Source organism: Desarmillaria tabescens (genome assembly GCF_030435595.1).
Source record: "Desarmillaria tabescens strain CCBAS 213 chromosome Unknown EV420scaffold_61, whole genome shotgun sequence".
In the NCBI taxonomy this organism is placed as follows: Eukaryota; Fungi; Basidiomycota; class Agaricomycetes; order Agaricales; family Physalacriaceae; genus Desarmillaria; species Desarmillaria tabescens.
Window position 1 is genome coordinate 98,092 of NW_026848360.1, and position 16,710 is coordinate 114,801.

General features: G+C 42.2%; 4 protein-coding genes across 4 annotated transcripts; 2 read left to right on the forward strand and 2 right to left on the reverse strand.

Moving 5' to 3' along the window:
• Positions 1–387: 387 nt before the first annotated feature.
• Positions 388–1,609, reverse strand: EV420DRAFT_1485136 (uncharacterized protein; the record flags this gene model as incomplete). Its single annotated transcript, XM_060470169.1, has 4 exons — positions 388–558; positions 661–963; positions 1,199–1,312; positions 1,499–1,609. 4 exons carry the CDS (start codon positions 1,607–1,609, stop codon positions 388–390), a joined length of 699 nt encoding a protein of 232 aa, XP_060324523.1.
• A 1,809-nt stretch (positions 1,610–3,418) lies between these two features.
• EV420DRAFT_1485137 (uncharacterized protein) lies at positions 3,419–4,283 on the forward strand (the record flags this gene model as incomplete). The annotated part of the gene is made up of 4 exons (XM_060470170.1): positions 3,419–3,571; positions 3,621–3,907; positions 3,930–4,034; positions 4,184–4,283. The coding sequence occupies 4 exons, from the start codon at positions 3,419–3,421 to the stop codon at positions 4,281–4,283; spliced, it is 645 nt and encodes a 214-aa protein (XP_060324524.1).
• A 918-nt stretch (positions 4,284–5,201) lies between these two features.
• On the forward strand, positions 5,202–6,257 carry EV420DRAFT_1485138 (uncharacterized protein; the record flags this gene model as incomplete). Its single annotated transcript, XM_060470171.1, has 5 exons — positions 5,202–5,270; positions 5,493–5,771; positions 5,825–5,867; positions 5,917–6,056; positions 6,141–6,257. The coding sequence occupies 5 exons, from the start codon at positions 5,202–5,204 to the stop codon at positions 6,255–6,257; spliced, it is 648 nt and encodes a 215-aa protein (XP_060324525.1).
• Positions 6,258–11,648: 5,391 nt separating this feature from the next.
• On the reverse strand, positions 11,649–14,334 carry EV420DRAFT_1768692 (uncharacterized protein; the record flags this gene model as incomplete). Its single annotated transcript, XM_060480981.1, has 6 exons — positions 13,883–14,334; positions 13,658–13,824; positions 13,454–13,604; positions 13,328–13,402; positions 13,249–13,280; positions 11,649–13,185 (listed from the first exon to the last, which is right to left on the reverse strand). Coding segments are annotated over exons 1-6 (2,307 nt in total), but the record flags the coding sequence as incomplete, so codon positions are not given.
• Between the last annotated feature and the right edge of the window lie 2,376 nt (positions 14,335–16,710).

Here is a 16,710-nt window from a genome sequence, read left to right on the forward strand (position 1 = left end):
GAGAGAAAGAGAACCTAGTAAGCAAGGAACAGCACGAGAAGAGCTTGGATATGATTTGAAACCACAAAAGTGTGCACGCAATGGGGTATGATCCACAATGTCGCTGCTTTGAGGATCAATGAAGACTTCCAGACTTTCAACAAGCCCAAAGGACTTGAGAGCACCCGTCTGGTCTAGGATTGCAGTCTCGATAATACTTTCCTAGCAGAAAGATGGTTTGCCGAGCTTGGATCTCATCTAGACTTTGAGTATGAGTTCATATAGGTGGAAGTATATTCTAACATATGGTCACCTCCATCAGCGCATAGTTCTAAAGAAAGAAGGAACATCTTACCTAGGCGAATGGTTAAAGACAGCATTGTACCGGATGAATCTGTCAGACACCAGTCAGTGGAATCCAGAAAGCAGGTAGGCGAAAGATACCACAGTATTGTCATTGTTCTCGGCTTCTGCTCTCCAGTTTTCCGCTTTCTTTACAGCATAAGATAACATGGTGGTGCCAGTCCTAAGGCCTGAGGCGCTGCGCTGACTTTCCTTTGGTGCAACATCCAATAAATTCTACATTCCCCATAATAACTGATAGATACTATAAGCATACTAATAATTCGGATAGTATCTCAGCCTGTCAACATACGATAAATGCATTAACCACAATCGTACTGTCAAACAAAGTTCTGAAACCATCTCGCTGAGGTAGAGCATCTCTCGCAATAGCGCAAGGACCTCTTTATACAGTAACTCAAACCAGCCCCCACCTCCTGTAGACCTGAAAAATACCCTCAACAGGGGGAAATAGTGAGTTGGTTTGATCACCTTTTCAGTCGGGGGACAGATTTCGATCGAAAAAGTGTCAAATGTATAGCTTGTGATGGCTACAAAGTTGTAGAGGCTGCAAGCAGCAAATGATGAAACTCTCAGAGCACCAGAAGCCACCAACATGAGAGGGTCCCAGGATGAAATGATCTGATCATCAGCAGTCAGAAAGAAGCCATGAGTTATAAGGGTAGTGTAGTCGAGTATTCGAAGGAACCCTGCCTGAATGCACTGATGAGCATGCTACCGTTGACGGCCACATCACCATGAAGATTGGAGAATGACTGTAAACCCTGAAGGGATATCTGCTAAAAGACTACGGCTTTGTGCGGAAGGAAAATCTGAATGCACAAGAGAACGAGAGTGCGACTGTTGAAGAGAGTACTTTGCTGGGCAAGTCATCAGCGACTTCCAAATTAGGATTATCAGGAAGGACTCTGGTTTGAATCCCAGTCATGACCACCAGGCAAATACTACCGCCCCAGACGGGTGAAATGTCCTATATAAATCACAATCAGTAAAGGCAGAAGTGAGCGAGAACTAGAGGTGCACTGACCATCACATTATGAAGCCATCACAGTTAGACTCATCAAGAACATGCATTGGTTATATTCCTGTATACAATATGCATACCTCAGCTCCAGTTAGCCGGTGGAAGGGAGAGACGTACTTCGGAAATGCACACCTGCAGAGCAGCTGAAACGAATCCTGGCCTGCCATCTCCCACTGGCACATATGGCGGCGGTACATAATATGAGAAAAGACCGTATGGAGCGACTCGAACGCTGACGGTCATGAGTGACTACTGTCGAGAGAGAACGGTGCCGCACTACAAATGGAATAAAATTAGCCCGAGGTGTATTTTTTCCTTCAGGAATAAGAGCGACACATGACAGTACTGCATGGCCAGGGCTTTGCCACTCCCTTGAGTATCAATTAGACATCGCCTCGACGACCTTCATAGCACGACCTCAACGACGACAAAGGGAAGGAGGAAGGGATTTGAAGACTGACAAGATCGAGAAATCATTAGAAGGACAATCCTGCTATCACAGGGCATGGGAGCACACCTCGAAACTGTCGACATCCCTCTCTTACAGTCCATTCCAGCCTCCAAATCCTCCAATATACAGGAATAAATTCACTGCAGTTTGTTTCAATGTGAGCAAGAGCCTCAAGATGGGACACTACCACTTGCCTGCATTATTTCCTTTGAGAATTTGGCATAATTACTTACACAGACAAGTGCAGATGAAGCGAGTGCTGCTGAATGTGGATGCCGATGACAGGAGAAGCGAACCATGGGAACGACTTCTCTCAGCTACATTCGTTGCCCAAAATCTTTGACTCCGCTAAATCCGCGGCTCGGGGAGATAAGAAATTTCATGCCTAATCTGGTTCACCTCGTCACTTTCTTACGCCTTTTTCCCCTTGCCTGATATCCGTCACCGTCGACGGTCGAGCGTTCGAGCGTGGTCCCTTGCAGCGTGAACAGACAGTAAGTGCACCTTCAAGTTTTCACCCAATTTAATCAATATTTATATTCTACATAGCATGGCGAGGTGAAGAAGCACCTGTTTACTTCGACCCACCTCGGCGTTCATGTCTAAATTCAGTGATCATCCGCTGAAGCTTCCTTGTCATCTGACACCACTCCTTGTGTGTGGAAGGGTCCCCTTTGGTCACCAATCAAACACCAGCATGGAATGGAAGCCGAACAATAACCAAGAATGGAAGAAGATGACACTGGCCATCCTTATTACATTGCCAGGAACCACGGCTTCTGCTGTATCAGGTATGTATATCCCAACTGTGCACTGTCACTTGGCCTTGGGCTTGCTCTTTCTCCCGCTGATGTCTGGAATGTCTTCAGGAATCAAATTCCATCTTCCAACTTGCACTTTCCACCCTCATTAGCACCATGCATCAATGTACTCTTCTATCCTTCTTATCCTTGATTTAGGGATCTGTTCATTGCGGAGCCTTATTTTATATGTCCAAGTCAATTGGCAGAAAGACGCTCTTTGGTGTAGGGCTATTGCACAAACTAGTGGGCAAGCGGGTAAAATAACCCTTATAATGACCCCCTGCCGGTATGGTGGTCGGGCACTTCTATGCTAGCGATATGATAAGATTTCTGCAATTTGAAATATGAGCTTAAATCTTTTGTAGCACTCGATAGCACGAGTCCAGCGGGATAGAACACTACACGAAGCGGGGATATGACCCATCAGGAAATATGCTATTTACTGTGGAGGACGGCACTGAGGATGGTGGACAGTGACTCGGATGCATCTACTGAGTGCATGCAACTTGGCTACCAGTCAGTTGACCTATCTCTTCCTATACGACCTGGTACTAAACGGAGTTCAGATCAGCTGCTGAGCCCTTGAGATGGTTTCTCACCATGAATGCAACTTCTACTGGTCTATTATTCTATGGCAGCAGCAACCCTTGTCTATTGACTATCTCATCTGTGACATATACTAGTAATATACAAAGTTCCCATGCAGTCTCCTTATTCTGTAAGATTGCTCCCTTTGTTCTTCCATCCATTTAAAGCAGGACCGGGGGGTTACCACCACACACCTAGTCTTGTCCGACCATGTCACTTACCCATGACGATGCTTTAACCGGCCCTCCTCCTTGCTACATATACCATGCAGAGGAAAGTAGCAGCACTCATCATCCATTCGTGATCGTTATCCATGGCAATGCCAATGTCATCATCCCCCGCTATGTCTTTGAATCCCACAGGGTGAGCATTCTCATCATTCAGCCCCTTGCTCTGATGCTCATTTCACCAGCTTGTCTTTGATTCCTTTGAGGACTATATTGATCAGATCTTACAAGGTCCAACTTGGATGACAAAGGACCTCAGCAGGCATGGTGGCACTGACATAGTCGTTCCTCGAGAATACTCACAAGACTTGATACCCTTTGTGGATAGCATAAGGCTTGGACATGACTCGATCAAGGAGTACACCTACATCGCCACCTATTACTATCCAGTGGCTGTCATTGTGCTCATCTTTCTCTTGGTCACCAATGTTCTCCTTGCATATGTCTCCATTCTATTTGAACCCCTTCCGTTGTCTGTTAACCTACCTTTCTAGATGCGTCTATGCAAGGGAATACGACACACTGTCCACACCAATTGTGACTTTTGTTCAATACGCAGGTCGATCTTGCTTTGGTGCCTTTGATGCATTGAAGGTTTTGTTCGTTGGTCCCTTATGCTTCTACTTTCCTTTCGTTCTGACGTCTTGCTTGAGGTCTCCTGGTTATGACGATGACTTCTTCATCCAACCGCTTGACTTCCTCCCCTATTCTTGCACCCTTTGATCACATTGTTCTTTTACTGCTGTAGCTACATCTCGTCATCTGCATTTCTTATCCTAATTACCTTCCATAATGTTGGTTCCTTTGCGTCCTTGCTCCCTTATGCCGTGTTGCTAGCCAGAGTTTGATGACTCTGATGGGTAGGCAAATTAGATAAAGCCGTAGGAACATTATAACCATATGCTAGACAACGGGCTTACCGCTAAGTTGAGTTTCAGAGCGAAAGACTTGGAATCCTAAGTTCACATGCCGATACCACTCATTTGGGACCCTCGCTTCTGTGGATCTCGTTCCTGTAGAGTTTTGGGTATTTGGTCCTCCATTTCATCTTTCATGTCCTGGTACCCTTACTAGCACTTTGCTGCAGGATATACATTGCGGCCTGGTAAAAAGGTGCACGAAGCTGTAGTCTTTTAGCAGATATCCCTTCAGGGTTTACAGTCATTCTCCAATCTTCATGGTGATGTGGCCGTCAACGGTAGCATGCTCATCAGTGCATTCAGGCAGGGTTCCTTCGAATACTCGACTACACTACCCTTATAACTCATGGCTTCTTTCTGACTGCTGATGATCAGATCATTTCATCCTGGGACCCTCTCATGTTGGTGGCTTCTGGTGCTCTGAGAGTTTCATCATTTGCTGCTTGCAGCCTCTACAACTTTGTAGCCATCACAAGCTATACATTTGACACTTTTTCGATCGAAATCTGTCCCCCGACTGAAAAGGTGATCAAACCAACTCACTATTTCCCCCTGTTGAGGGTATTTTTCAGGTCTACAGGAGGTGGGGGCTGGTTTGAGTTACTGTATAAAGAGGTCCTTGCGCTATTGCGAGAGATGCTCTACCTCAGCGAGATGGTTTCAGAACTTTGTTTGACAGTACGATTGTGGTTAATGCATTTATCGTATGTTGACAGGCTGAGATACTATCCGAATTATTAGTATGCTTATAGTATCTATCAGTTATTATGGGGAATGTAGAATTTATTGGATGTTGCACCAAAGGAAAGTCAGCGCAGCGCCTCAGGCCTTAGGACTGGCACCACCATGTTATCTTATGCTGTAAAGAAAGCGGAAAACTGGAGAGCAGAAGCCGAGAACAATGACAATACTGTGGTATCTTTCGCCTACCTGCTTTCTGGATTCCACTGACTGGTGTCTGACAGATTCATCCGGTACAATGCTGTCTTTAACCATTCGCCTAGGTAAGATGTTCCTTCTTTCTTTAGAACTATGCGCTGATGGAGGTGACCATATGTTAGAATATACTTCCACCTATATGAACTCATACTCAAAGTCTAGATGAGATCCAAGCTCGGCAAACCATCTTTCTGCTAGGAAAGTATTATCGAGACTGCAATCCTAGACCAGACGGGTGCTCTCAAGTCCTTTGGGCTTGTTGAAAGTCTGGAAGTCTTCATTGATCCTCAAAGCAGCGACATTGTGGATCATACCCCATTGCGTGCACACTTTTGTGGTTTCAAATCATATCCAAGCTCTTCTCGTGCTGTTCCTTGCTTACTAGGTTCTCTTTCTCTCATCTCTTACCCATTATATTTCGTCTCTGTCTACTTGATTTTCTTCTCTGTCTTAATGACGTCCTGGTTTTCCGTCAAGGTGAGTGGAAGGTATCTGTCCTTCTTCCGAGCTCAAGACGTGCCGTTCTTCAGGGTGTGAAGTCAGTCGCGGAACTTGTGCTTTCTGCGATCATTTGTGTGTGTATTTCCTCATGTTTCTTGAGTCTCTTATCTTTGTACTCTAGATATCTTCGTCCCAAAGCCCACATTCTATGTATGTCGGTCGATTGGTAGGCAGCCGTTCTTCGAGGAAGGCAAGATAAAGCAAAAGCTTCGGGGCAAGCATGGTAAAGCGATACTCGAGGAAGCTCTTCACCGTCACAGCGTCCGTATCTGGTGGGCGGGAACATGCACCCTCACAATTTCATAAGTCGCCGAGAGTTTATAGTTCTATCTTAATGTTTGGCAGCACGGGTTGGCATTTGTCGCGAAACCTTGGTGGAATCAAGCATTACACAATCAGAGGGTTCAACGTGGCCGGAAGTATGATTTTTACGGCAGAGCTAGCAAACAGCTTGGTGCATAGTGAGGCGTGGGTCTATAGGGCAAATGAAACGAAGGAGACCTTCAACGTCAATGACTATGAAAGGGTTGTAAGCCAGTTTCGTTATGCATATCCGAGTCAGACTAATAAGTGGCTGGCACATTCAGATTTATTAGCTAGCTACCAGCATGTCCTGGAATTATCTTGAAAGCCTGCGGAAATTGTACATCTTCATCATTTGGTTCCCTTGTCGATCAGCTAATATACGAGAAAGATAGACCAGGATGTGACATATGTTCGCCCTCTGATCCACGCCTCTTCATGAAGCCTGTGGCCTGAAATAATGTAAGACACTTGCGTATCTTTAAAACTCGATCCCTGACACCAGCACCATCAGATCCCTCCTGGATGCATCTACAAAGCAGTGTTTGGGAGTGCGGAAGCCTTCTGAAGCAAACAATGCATCGCTAATCAGCTGGTCAAACGATTCTAACAGTGTTTAATTTATTGCTCACTGTCTCGTTTACGTCGAAACTCCCAACAGCACTCGGGTTTCTCTCTGATGCAATCTTGAGCCATTATTTTTATGTGTCACCTCCACTTAACCCACTGACACCGTTTCTAGATTGTACCCTCTGCCCTAACACTTCTATGCCAAACGTCGACGACTTCAGTTCAGCTTCCTTACCAGCAACATGGATTATCAGCTTTTGTCGCTCCTTATCCAGTGCAACTGTGATTGATGTAGCTCCTAGACATTTGAGACTACGTGTTGACATCCCATTCTCTACACATATATACCTGATATTTATCTTCAAAGATATTCCATTCCCACCAGGTCACTTAGTCTTTCTGCAGACATGTATTTTTGTGAAGACCAAAGACGCCTTTCGGTGAGACTAACCCCAGGTTGCAGGGGTATCACCCTTGCCGCTGGTCCAGGACTGTGAGCATTAGTCACAAGGACTGGGTGGTGACTCAAGAGTAAGTGAAAGCTGGAGCGAGCCCCCTGCATACAAGAGGAGAGTCATGGGGAAAGTCGCTGAGAGGAACTGCGAGTCATTATCTTCTGGTACTGCCGCTAGAGAGGGACAGCGTGGCAGAGAATAAGAAGACACGTCAATAGGAAGTCAGATCTTGGTGGCTGCCGTGAACGGTAGAGAGTGGTGGCAGTTTGGAGTTGAGTCAGAGTAGTGTCGAGTCTGGCAGGTCACTGGCAGGCTCTAGTCGTGCCACTAGCAGGCTCCAATCGTGTCACTGGCAGAGCACTGGCAGGTGTTTGGCGTGTCACTAGCGGGTACCTGGCGGGTCACTGGCAGATCACCCAGGATTTGGGACCCAAATCCTGGAACAAATCCTCTTTGTATTTGTGCCCATTTTTGGTATGGTATTTACATCCGTATTTGTTCTAAAAATACCATTTGAAATACGCTCATTTTTGGGACCAGATTTATGCTTCTCAATTTGGGACCTAAATCCCTGAGCCAAATCCATAGGTTTTCAGAGTACAAATCCACCTGACCAAATCCGCACCAAAATACTGCGTGTTTTTTAATTCCTATTTGAGATACAAATCTGGAGCCAAAACCGAAACCAAATACCAATTCAAAACTTCCCAGGTTTTGATGCTGGTTTTGGTGCCAGGGATTTACCTCCCAAATCTGGGGCCAAATCCTTTAAAGTATTTGACCCTCCCAAAATACCAATGCATCGCAGCAGTGATGTAAAAGTCTGACAACTGCACAACATTTGTAATTCTAATTTCCTGTAGCATAAGTAGCCAGCTACAGTAGGTAGTAGCCAAGTTTTGAACCCCAGTTATGGTGCATGCATGAAAGGTAGTGCTGTGGCAAAGGATCAGTTTGTGACTTCAAGCTTTGCATAGAAAGAACAAGCTCACTCAGAGAAATATGAGATACATTTTGGATAAGACTTTTATCAACTTAATCAGAGTGAATATAAATCAATGATACTGTTTCTGTTCTGTTTAAGTGTTGATAAGTCTGCTCAAAGAATGTTTTGAAGTGGAAATCTAAGTTCTATTCTATCTGTCTGTTTCAGTCTGCATCAGTTCTGTTTCAAAGTTTCCATCTTCTGGATCTGTTTTTAAGCACTTCTAAAGTGTTCTTGAATTGAGATATTCTGCTTAAGTCAGTTTGAGAGCATCTACACACAGTCGTGTAGCAAGCAGGCTAAGTCAGTGCTTGCCCATATTGTTCAAATAGTGAGCTCACTAGAGTTACAATTTGTGTCATCTCTGTTTCTGTTAGAATCAGTGTCCCTCATATATAATAACTTAAATTTGCCTTGAAGATTATGTCATGCCAATGAACTCTCTTTCTGTAAAAGTTTCTAGACTTAGGAATTCATTTGAGAAAACTTAGTTCACTAAAAGCATTGAGAATGCAAAGAAACTCTACTTAATATTTATCAAAGTACTAGTAGGTTGTATTAAAAATAATTGCTCTCTCTAGAACTTACAAGAGTTATTGTATTTTGTGTAGTTTATATGCGTGTGTGTGTGGGTTTTGAGGTTTGTCTCTTAGTCTGCCCACTATTCCACAGATGCTCACAGCCAGCCTCTTTAGTGAATTTATTTATTAGAAGTGTGCTATTTTCTGACTCACTTGTTGCTTAGGGGATGTGTGCTATTTTTAGTATGAATCATTGCAAGCAACCACACTCACCAGACTCACTGTCAGGATTGATAAGTATTATTCAGCTATGTTTCTTTTCTCTACACAAAATTTTTAATAGTTTCTTTTACAAGTTATAAAAGTCTGTATATAGAGCAGGACATCCTTGTGTGTTTGCCTTCAAAGGTTTCCTGTCACTTGGTAATCTACATCCTTATCCAACATACCTCTCAGATGATCTCCCCGAGTTCATTAAGGGTAGTGTTGGATCAATAAATGCAGATGGAGATCTAGATCCTGATCACAGAAAAGGTATTAACACTGACAAGAATGGTTTGCTTTACTACATTGATATGGAAGGTGATAAAATAGATGCAAATAAAGATTCCACTATGAAGACCATCAAAAATTAATTTTATTATATTCTTTTTACTTCATACATCCTTTCATTAACTTTTCTTTTTTCATTCAAAGATATTACACTCATTTATTTCTTACTTTACCTATAGTGCTTAACTTTGTTGGATAGGAGAGCATATGTAATGAGCTGGCCTTTGGCCCAGTTCTCCCCTTTTATTCCTTCCTCTCATTGTCACTCCACATGCTCCACTATTCTCAACATGTTTGATAGTATCTATTGAATATTAGTTAGTAATATATAAAAAGCTACATATCACTGTAGTAGCTTAGGTTTTTTTTGCAATAATCAGCCTTTACACCTGTCACATGTTGTGTTAGGCTTCTTTGTGAGAGTACATGACTTTTGCCACCCTCTCACAGGTGCAGGCAAACTTGATTATACAGAAATTGCAAAAGTAGTTGCAAATATTGCTCTTCCAATTCTAAAGCTGGCTCAGACCTTTTAATTTTAGTCTCTTTTCCTTAGTGAGCTCACTAAATTCATGCCAAGGGATGTTTATCATAAGTCTATAGGCTTTTGGCCTAATAATCAACAGGCCTAAGCATCTAGAACTGTCAATTTTATCATGTTTCTAAAGACTTCTTTCTTGGATCCACAGAGACTTCTTATAGACATGACAACAAATGAGTCTTTGAAATAATGGTATTCAGGCTTACAGGTTTCAGCCAAATCTCACTGCTAAAGGTTGTGCCTCTCATATATATCATCTTGTGTAAGAAATTCTCTGGATTTTCAGGTATAATGCATCATAGTTAATGAGCTTACTACATATTATCAATATCAATGCAATTTTCATAGTTTCATTTAACTCCCACAAATGCTAATATAAGTTACAGCATACAGCATTAGAGTTTAGAGTTTGGCCTTCTCATCAAGCATGCCCATCAGATACAGTGCTATGACTAAGTACTGTTTAATGTTCTGCTGCTTCTCATGCTATAAGTCAGTTTCATGTCAGTGCATCATGCAATATTAATGTTGATGTGTAATTTTAGTCCACTTGCCCACTATATTTCAGTATGCATATAAAATGAATCAGATTGCAAAATTACACATGTAAACAGGTTGTAGACACAACATTGGATAATCTTTCCACTTCATGAGATACTCAGTGATTTCCTTGTGCCTTTATCTGCAACCAACAGTACAAGTGTGATCATCTAAAATTTTCTCAACCTTGTATTCTTTTTGCCCATCAACAGGATTGGGTTTGGGCAGTGGTAGTTGCTGCTAATTGGGAAACTTGGGTGAATAGCATAGCTTCAAAGAGTCCAACTTGTCTGCTATTAAGCTGTTTCATGCATTGCAGAAGATGTAGATTGGTAGCATCAAGCCAAACCTTATCACTGAGAAAGTACTTGATGGCTTCTTATCTGTACTTATTGTAGTTCTTCTTCATGGTTTCAGCAGCTTGTTCTAAGGCATATTTTGCTTGTTCATAGATGCATTTTATGTTGTCAATGAATGTAGTGACTGTAAGCACCTTTTTGTGCTTAACTATTATCAGAGCAACCAGGATTAAAAGTGCAGATAAAGTCAAGAAAGTGTTTAGAAGGCTTGATTAATATAGGTTATGTTATATAACATATGCATCTTGTGATCAGGTATGTTTGCCTAGTGAGTTACAAAAGAGCAATGCATGTTTGCTTAAAAAAAGACAATCAAGTATAGAATATTATGAAAGCTAGCAATTTAAATATCTTTATGTATCTTTTAGTACTTTTTTTCTCTTAGTAAACTTTTACTCAGCAAAACTCAGGCTAACTGGACACCACATCAGCTTGTATAGTCACAGGCTGTTCAACATTCCACAGCTTGATTATTCTTAAGCCTAAGTTGTGTTACTTCTAGCCTGACATAGATCTAAATTTTAAGATTACAGAGTATAGGCAGAAAAGAAGATATTCTATTCATAGTTGAGCTATCTTATATACTAACTAATTACTGGTACATGAGTCATAATGAATACCAGCTAATTTATACATAGTTCATAGTAGTCATCCTATATCATACATAAGTTTTAAGTCATGTATGCTAAGAATACAAGGTTCTGAACTGAGTTACCATTCTAAATATAATGCTGTAAATAAGTTTTTAATAGTCTTTTTACAAGAACTTTTGACAATGTTGAAGAATTTTCATACACTGTGCAACTCCAAGAGAATCACCAATAGTCTGAAACATTTGCATGGCTTTCTCTAGCTTGACAGTTGCTTCTGGATATTGATGCATCATCCACAAGATATCTCCTAAGCTTTGCAAACATTGTGCTGCTCCAAGAGAATCACCAATAGTCTCAAACATTTGCATGGCTTTCTCTAGCTTGACAGTTGCTTCTGGATATTGATTCATCATCCGCAAGATATCTCCCAAGCTTTGCAAACACTGTGCTGCTCCAAGAGAATCATCAATAGTCTGAAACATTTGCATGGCTTTCTCTAGCTTGACAGTTGCTTCTGGATATTGATCCATCATCTGCAAGATATTTCCCAAGCTTTGCAAACACTGTGCTACTCCAAGAGAACTACCAATTGTCTCAAATATTTGCTTTGCTTCATCTATTTTCTCTTGTGCTGCTTGTTGTTGATTAAATATACATAATTTTTTGCCTAATAATAATATTGCTTCAGCATACAAACATAGCATATTTAGATCTTTTGTTATAGCTATAACTTTTTTTAATAAAATATCTGATCCTGTAGTCAAATATTGAAAGTAGCAAAAATTATATATTATTTTTAGTTTTTTTTCATCATTACAACTATTCAAAATCTCAACAAATATCCATTCAAAATTGTTTAAATGAGCTAAACCAAACTTTGTGTTTTCTTGTGAAATCAAGGATTTCAATTGTTTATCTTTAGTTTCATTTAAATAAAAAGTGCAAAACTGCTGTTTTATATGTATATCTGGCTGCTGAAAATATGCCTTCAAATATGCCTGAATTGGTTGCAATATTTTCAATCCACCTTTACTATCTTCATATATAATTCCAGATTGTAATAAATTTGACACAATTCCAGTTCTTTCTGAAAGATTTGGTAGCATTTTGCTCAATATTTTTGACCATGTAGGAATACCATCAGGGAGATAGCATATTACACTCAACAACTTGAAAATGTTTGGTTTTGAAAGCAATGATGACTGAAGAGTTATTTTGATTGAAATATTAACACTGGTTAACCGAGATTGAGCTCCTGGTTTTTCTAATAATAAGGTTCTTTCCTTATCCCAGCTCTCTAGAAGCACTTCTGGATGAATGATCTTGGCCTGGTGAGCCATTAACATAAGAGCTAATGGCCATCCATCTAGTTTTTCAAGTAGCTTTGTAACAATTTTCATATCACCATTATATTTTGAAATAGTAATAAACACATCTGATGATGGAGATTCAGCTAATGGTGATAGACCATTATGTGGTAGTTCTAGCCAATCAATATTATCTATTGGAGGAACACTTCCTCTCATAGTAATCATCAGAGTAATATGTATTATAGCATTCAACTGCTCTAAAAATCTTTGAACACTTTGATTATTACTTTTATCCCAAACAGTCTCAAAATTGTCAAAAAATAGAACTACTGGCTTTGATATAGCATGTAGCTGTTTGATAGGATCACTGGTAGTTTGCAACCTCATCAATCTCATTATAGCATGTATTAATATCTCAACAGTAGACTCAACACTGCAGACTTCATCACAAGGAATGAAGTATCTGCATTCTCTATATTTGCTTTTTACAGCTGCATCATCTAGCAATTTCAATGCTAATGATGTTTTTCCCATACCTCCGAATCCCATAATAATAATGGAATGAGGAGAATCAGCAAGAAGATTAGCTGTGCCTTTTTGGACTAAATCATCTCGACTCTTGAATACAAGAGGTGGTGGTGATGGAATAGCAGAGAGCATAGTGCTACTAATCAGTGGACTAATATGAGACCTATTATACCTTAGAAAATATACAGAGACATACTTGATAGGTTGAGTTATTCTTGAAGAACTTATCTATGAGAATATTAGTATGCATCAATGCAATAATCAACAAGATTTACCAGATGATCTTGAATATTAGTTACTATTGCCTTCACCTCTCCAACTTGTCTGATACCTGAAAGCACAGCAGTTGTCTAGAAAAGGATTAACATTCTTCTAACATATTATAGCAGAAAAGAACACACAAGAAGCTTATCTCGAGCTTCCTTGACATATTCCTTGTGTTGATTAACACGATCTAAGATAGTCTTGCTCTGAAATGACTTCTTTATCTTTGCTTGAAACCCAGTCTTTCCATAGACCTTGTTCAAATCATCTTTCAAAACCTTGAGCTGACTGAACAGCAGACATCAATCCCTGACTCTTAATGAGATCAAAGAGAGGCACACCTGATGAATTCATCCCCCATTTGCTGTAAGCGTGCCAGAGGGTGGGTTGAAGCATCTGTCAAGGATTGACCATCTTGAAGGAGTTTGGTCTCCTCAGAAACATAGCGGAGCATCTCATCAAGGTACTTGATAGTATCCTTGAGATCATTCTGTGCTTTCTTATTATTCTAATAACAGGTGGTCCCTTTCAGTATGTAATATTTCCCAAGAGTCATAGATTCACACCTGAACCAGTTCCAGGATCGGGAGAGCAATATTCGCGATCGCCTTTGCGATGCCCGTGCGATCAATTTCGCCTGCACCAGCAAGTAGCTTGAAAGTGACACTGGCATTCGACATCCAATCGGTATCATCCGGAGCGAGATTCGGAGGTGGGAGAATTGCAGATCGACCAGGTGCCGCTGCACTTGGAGACTGAGTAAAAAGTTGAGAAGGAGCTTGCATTCTTTGAATTGCGCTGTACGGTCGATGGTGAGAGTACGAGTGGAAGGAACACGTTGCGGTGATATGTATCTGATGGGGGCGATGTGAGTTTCCCCACGCCTCATAGCTTTCCACCGCCACCATCATCTATCTGGCACTGCATGAAGCTGTTTCACTGCCGTGTGCTGTCTTGCTCTTTTTTTTCGATGAAGGCGCTACTTGTTTTGGTGGATCCGTAGACCAATGATTGGCAGGAGTTTAAAAACCGAGGCGATGGCAAGGGTGGTTGAACGTAGCAACTCTGTCGGGCAATTTCTTACCGTGAAGGGTGGCATGCCATCGCGCGTCCTTCTTTCTTTCTTGTTTTCTCTGCGTTGCGTTCTCATTATGTGGCAGAATCGCTCCTGCAATGACTGCAACCTCATTTTCCAAGTCCTCGCTCCTGAAGCATTTATGGCTTGGCTCTACCTCTTACTCCTTCCATCGACAACAGGCAATATATGCACCTCTCTAACGACTATGCCTGGCCCTCGAAGAGGCCAAGGGGTCAGAAGATCATCAGTAGCGGGGACGGATGGCGTTGTTTTCCTTTTGTTGGACGCCCCGTGCTCAAGCCACAAATCTCTGAACTCGCTCTAGCTCGGTCCATCAGCCGCTCCCAGCTGCTTGCATCGTCCTCTATCGCTGGGTTTCCTATATCGACAACCATCACGACAAGCCTTGGATGAGCCCATGGCACACAGCCCGCGACATCCAGCAAAGCTCAGTTGAAGAGAAAAGGCGCATTGGTATGGGGGGGTCGAGAGATAGCGGCTTTCCTTTCGGATGTCGCACAATGACGAGATGGAGATGATTGTCGGGATATCTCTTCCCACGTCGTGGTGCTGCAGCCCATGTAAACTTTTCATCTTACCTCGTTGATTTCCTATTGATTACCAACCGAATAGGCGTATTCCTATGGTACCTGTGTTCATAAGTATGAGCCCCACCTCCACCGTGACCAAATAATGATGCATAAATCCCCGCCCTTCGAGTATGTCCTTTGCATATCATTCGTTGCCAGTCGATGACCTCAGGTGACGAGATTTAGCTCGCCGGGCTCGTGTCACGTATAACTATCGACTACCTATCAAAGGCGTTCTCTGAACAGGTCATCTGGAGTTCGAATGGAACAGCGTCAACACGATGAAAGGACCCTGCGACCAGGCATCCATGTATTCGGCTTAGACAATCCCAACAATCACCTCATCTCTCACATCCCCGACGTTTTGAAGGGATGGCGAGCTTCTATCCAGTGAAGGATGCGCCGTGCAACGAAATGAATTTTACAGTACGTGTTTTATCGTTTTGGCTCCTACGTCTATATCTGACGTGTCGTTTCATTAAGCTCAGCACACGTAGAAAATTTGTTGGGGGGAGCCCCACATCTTCCTTTATACACGACCTGCAGGCTCAAGCATACCCTGTCAGCCTGCCAACCTCGGAACATATTTTCATCATCAAGGACCTGACTCTGTTCACTAGCTTCAACTTTCTAATCTCTCCTTGACACCCATCCCTCCGAATGAGCGGACACTGCCACTTTTGTGATTAGATCATGCTATTCGCATTGTAGTCGTCGAGATATGTCGGAAACTCTGCATAAGCATTATTACATCAACTCTCCTCTAGTATGCACTTATGCCACATTATAAAGTGTTAGGAAGGTCTGAGTGCCTCGATTTTTGGTCAGAATTATCTTATGGACGTGCACATTCAGCTGTAACCAAATTTGCCTTCCTAGGCCTTCTTGTTCAGATGCATTTTTTAGTGGAATATAATATCACGTGACGCATTATTGACCTTATTAGACATTACTTGCCGAGAGTCGGCATTATAATCAATTTTTTGCCCAAATAAGGTATTTGCAGAATCTCCGACATATGGGGATCACCGTCTGCGTCAAGGGCATACTCCAACGTGGTCGAAGCAGGGAAAAGAAGTTATGGCCCAGGGATTTGATAGATAGGGCTTCTGAGGTTGGCATACGTGGCTCAGTCTCAGTCGATTACTGCTCGTTTCCACAGTATACTGCCATCATGAGGTGCATGCTTCGTGCAGATGGGGAAGACGGCACTCTCGTCAGCCTGCATGCTCCCATGACACTCCGCCTTCGAGGGTTCGCTGGGATCGTATTCCTCACAAACCTATCAAGTGCTTGCCGAGGCTCCGTGTACAGCTAGTCTAAAGCTCGATGTGCAGAGGTCTGGCTGGCGACCTGCATGTGACACTGCTCTGTACCATCATCAACGAATCGATAAACGTATAAATCTCGGCTAGATTGGATGAGCATGTTGCAAGGCCATATCAAACTTATTCCTCTACCTCACTGGCATTTTGGAGGTGATTAGTGAAGGAGAATTCGTCTTGTTTTGCTAGACTGGTAGCTGCTGTACGTGTCGTGTTCGTTTGATGTCTTGCCTAAATCTAATGTCTCGTTCCGATAGGCATCTACTGTGTCTTCTCGAACTAAGGAAAGAGGCGTCTTTATTCTAGGGCAAAGCCTACGAACATCAACGATATATCTCATCGCAAGAGAGGGAATTATGTCGTTTCATGGCCTTCGCCCATCCTCACAAAGCGCCGAATAC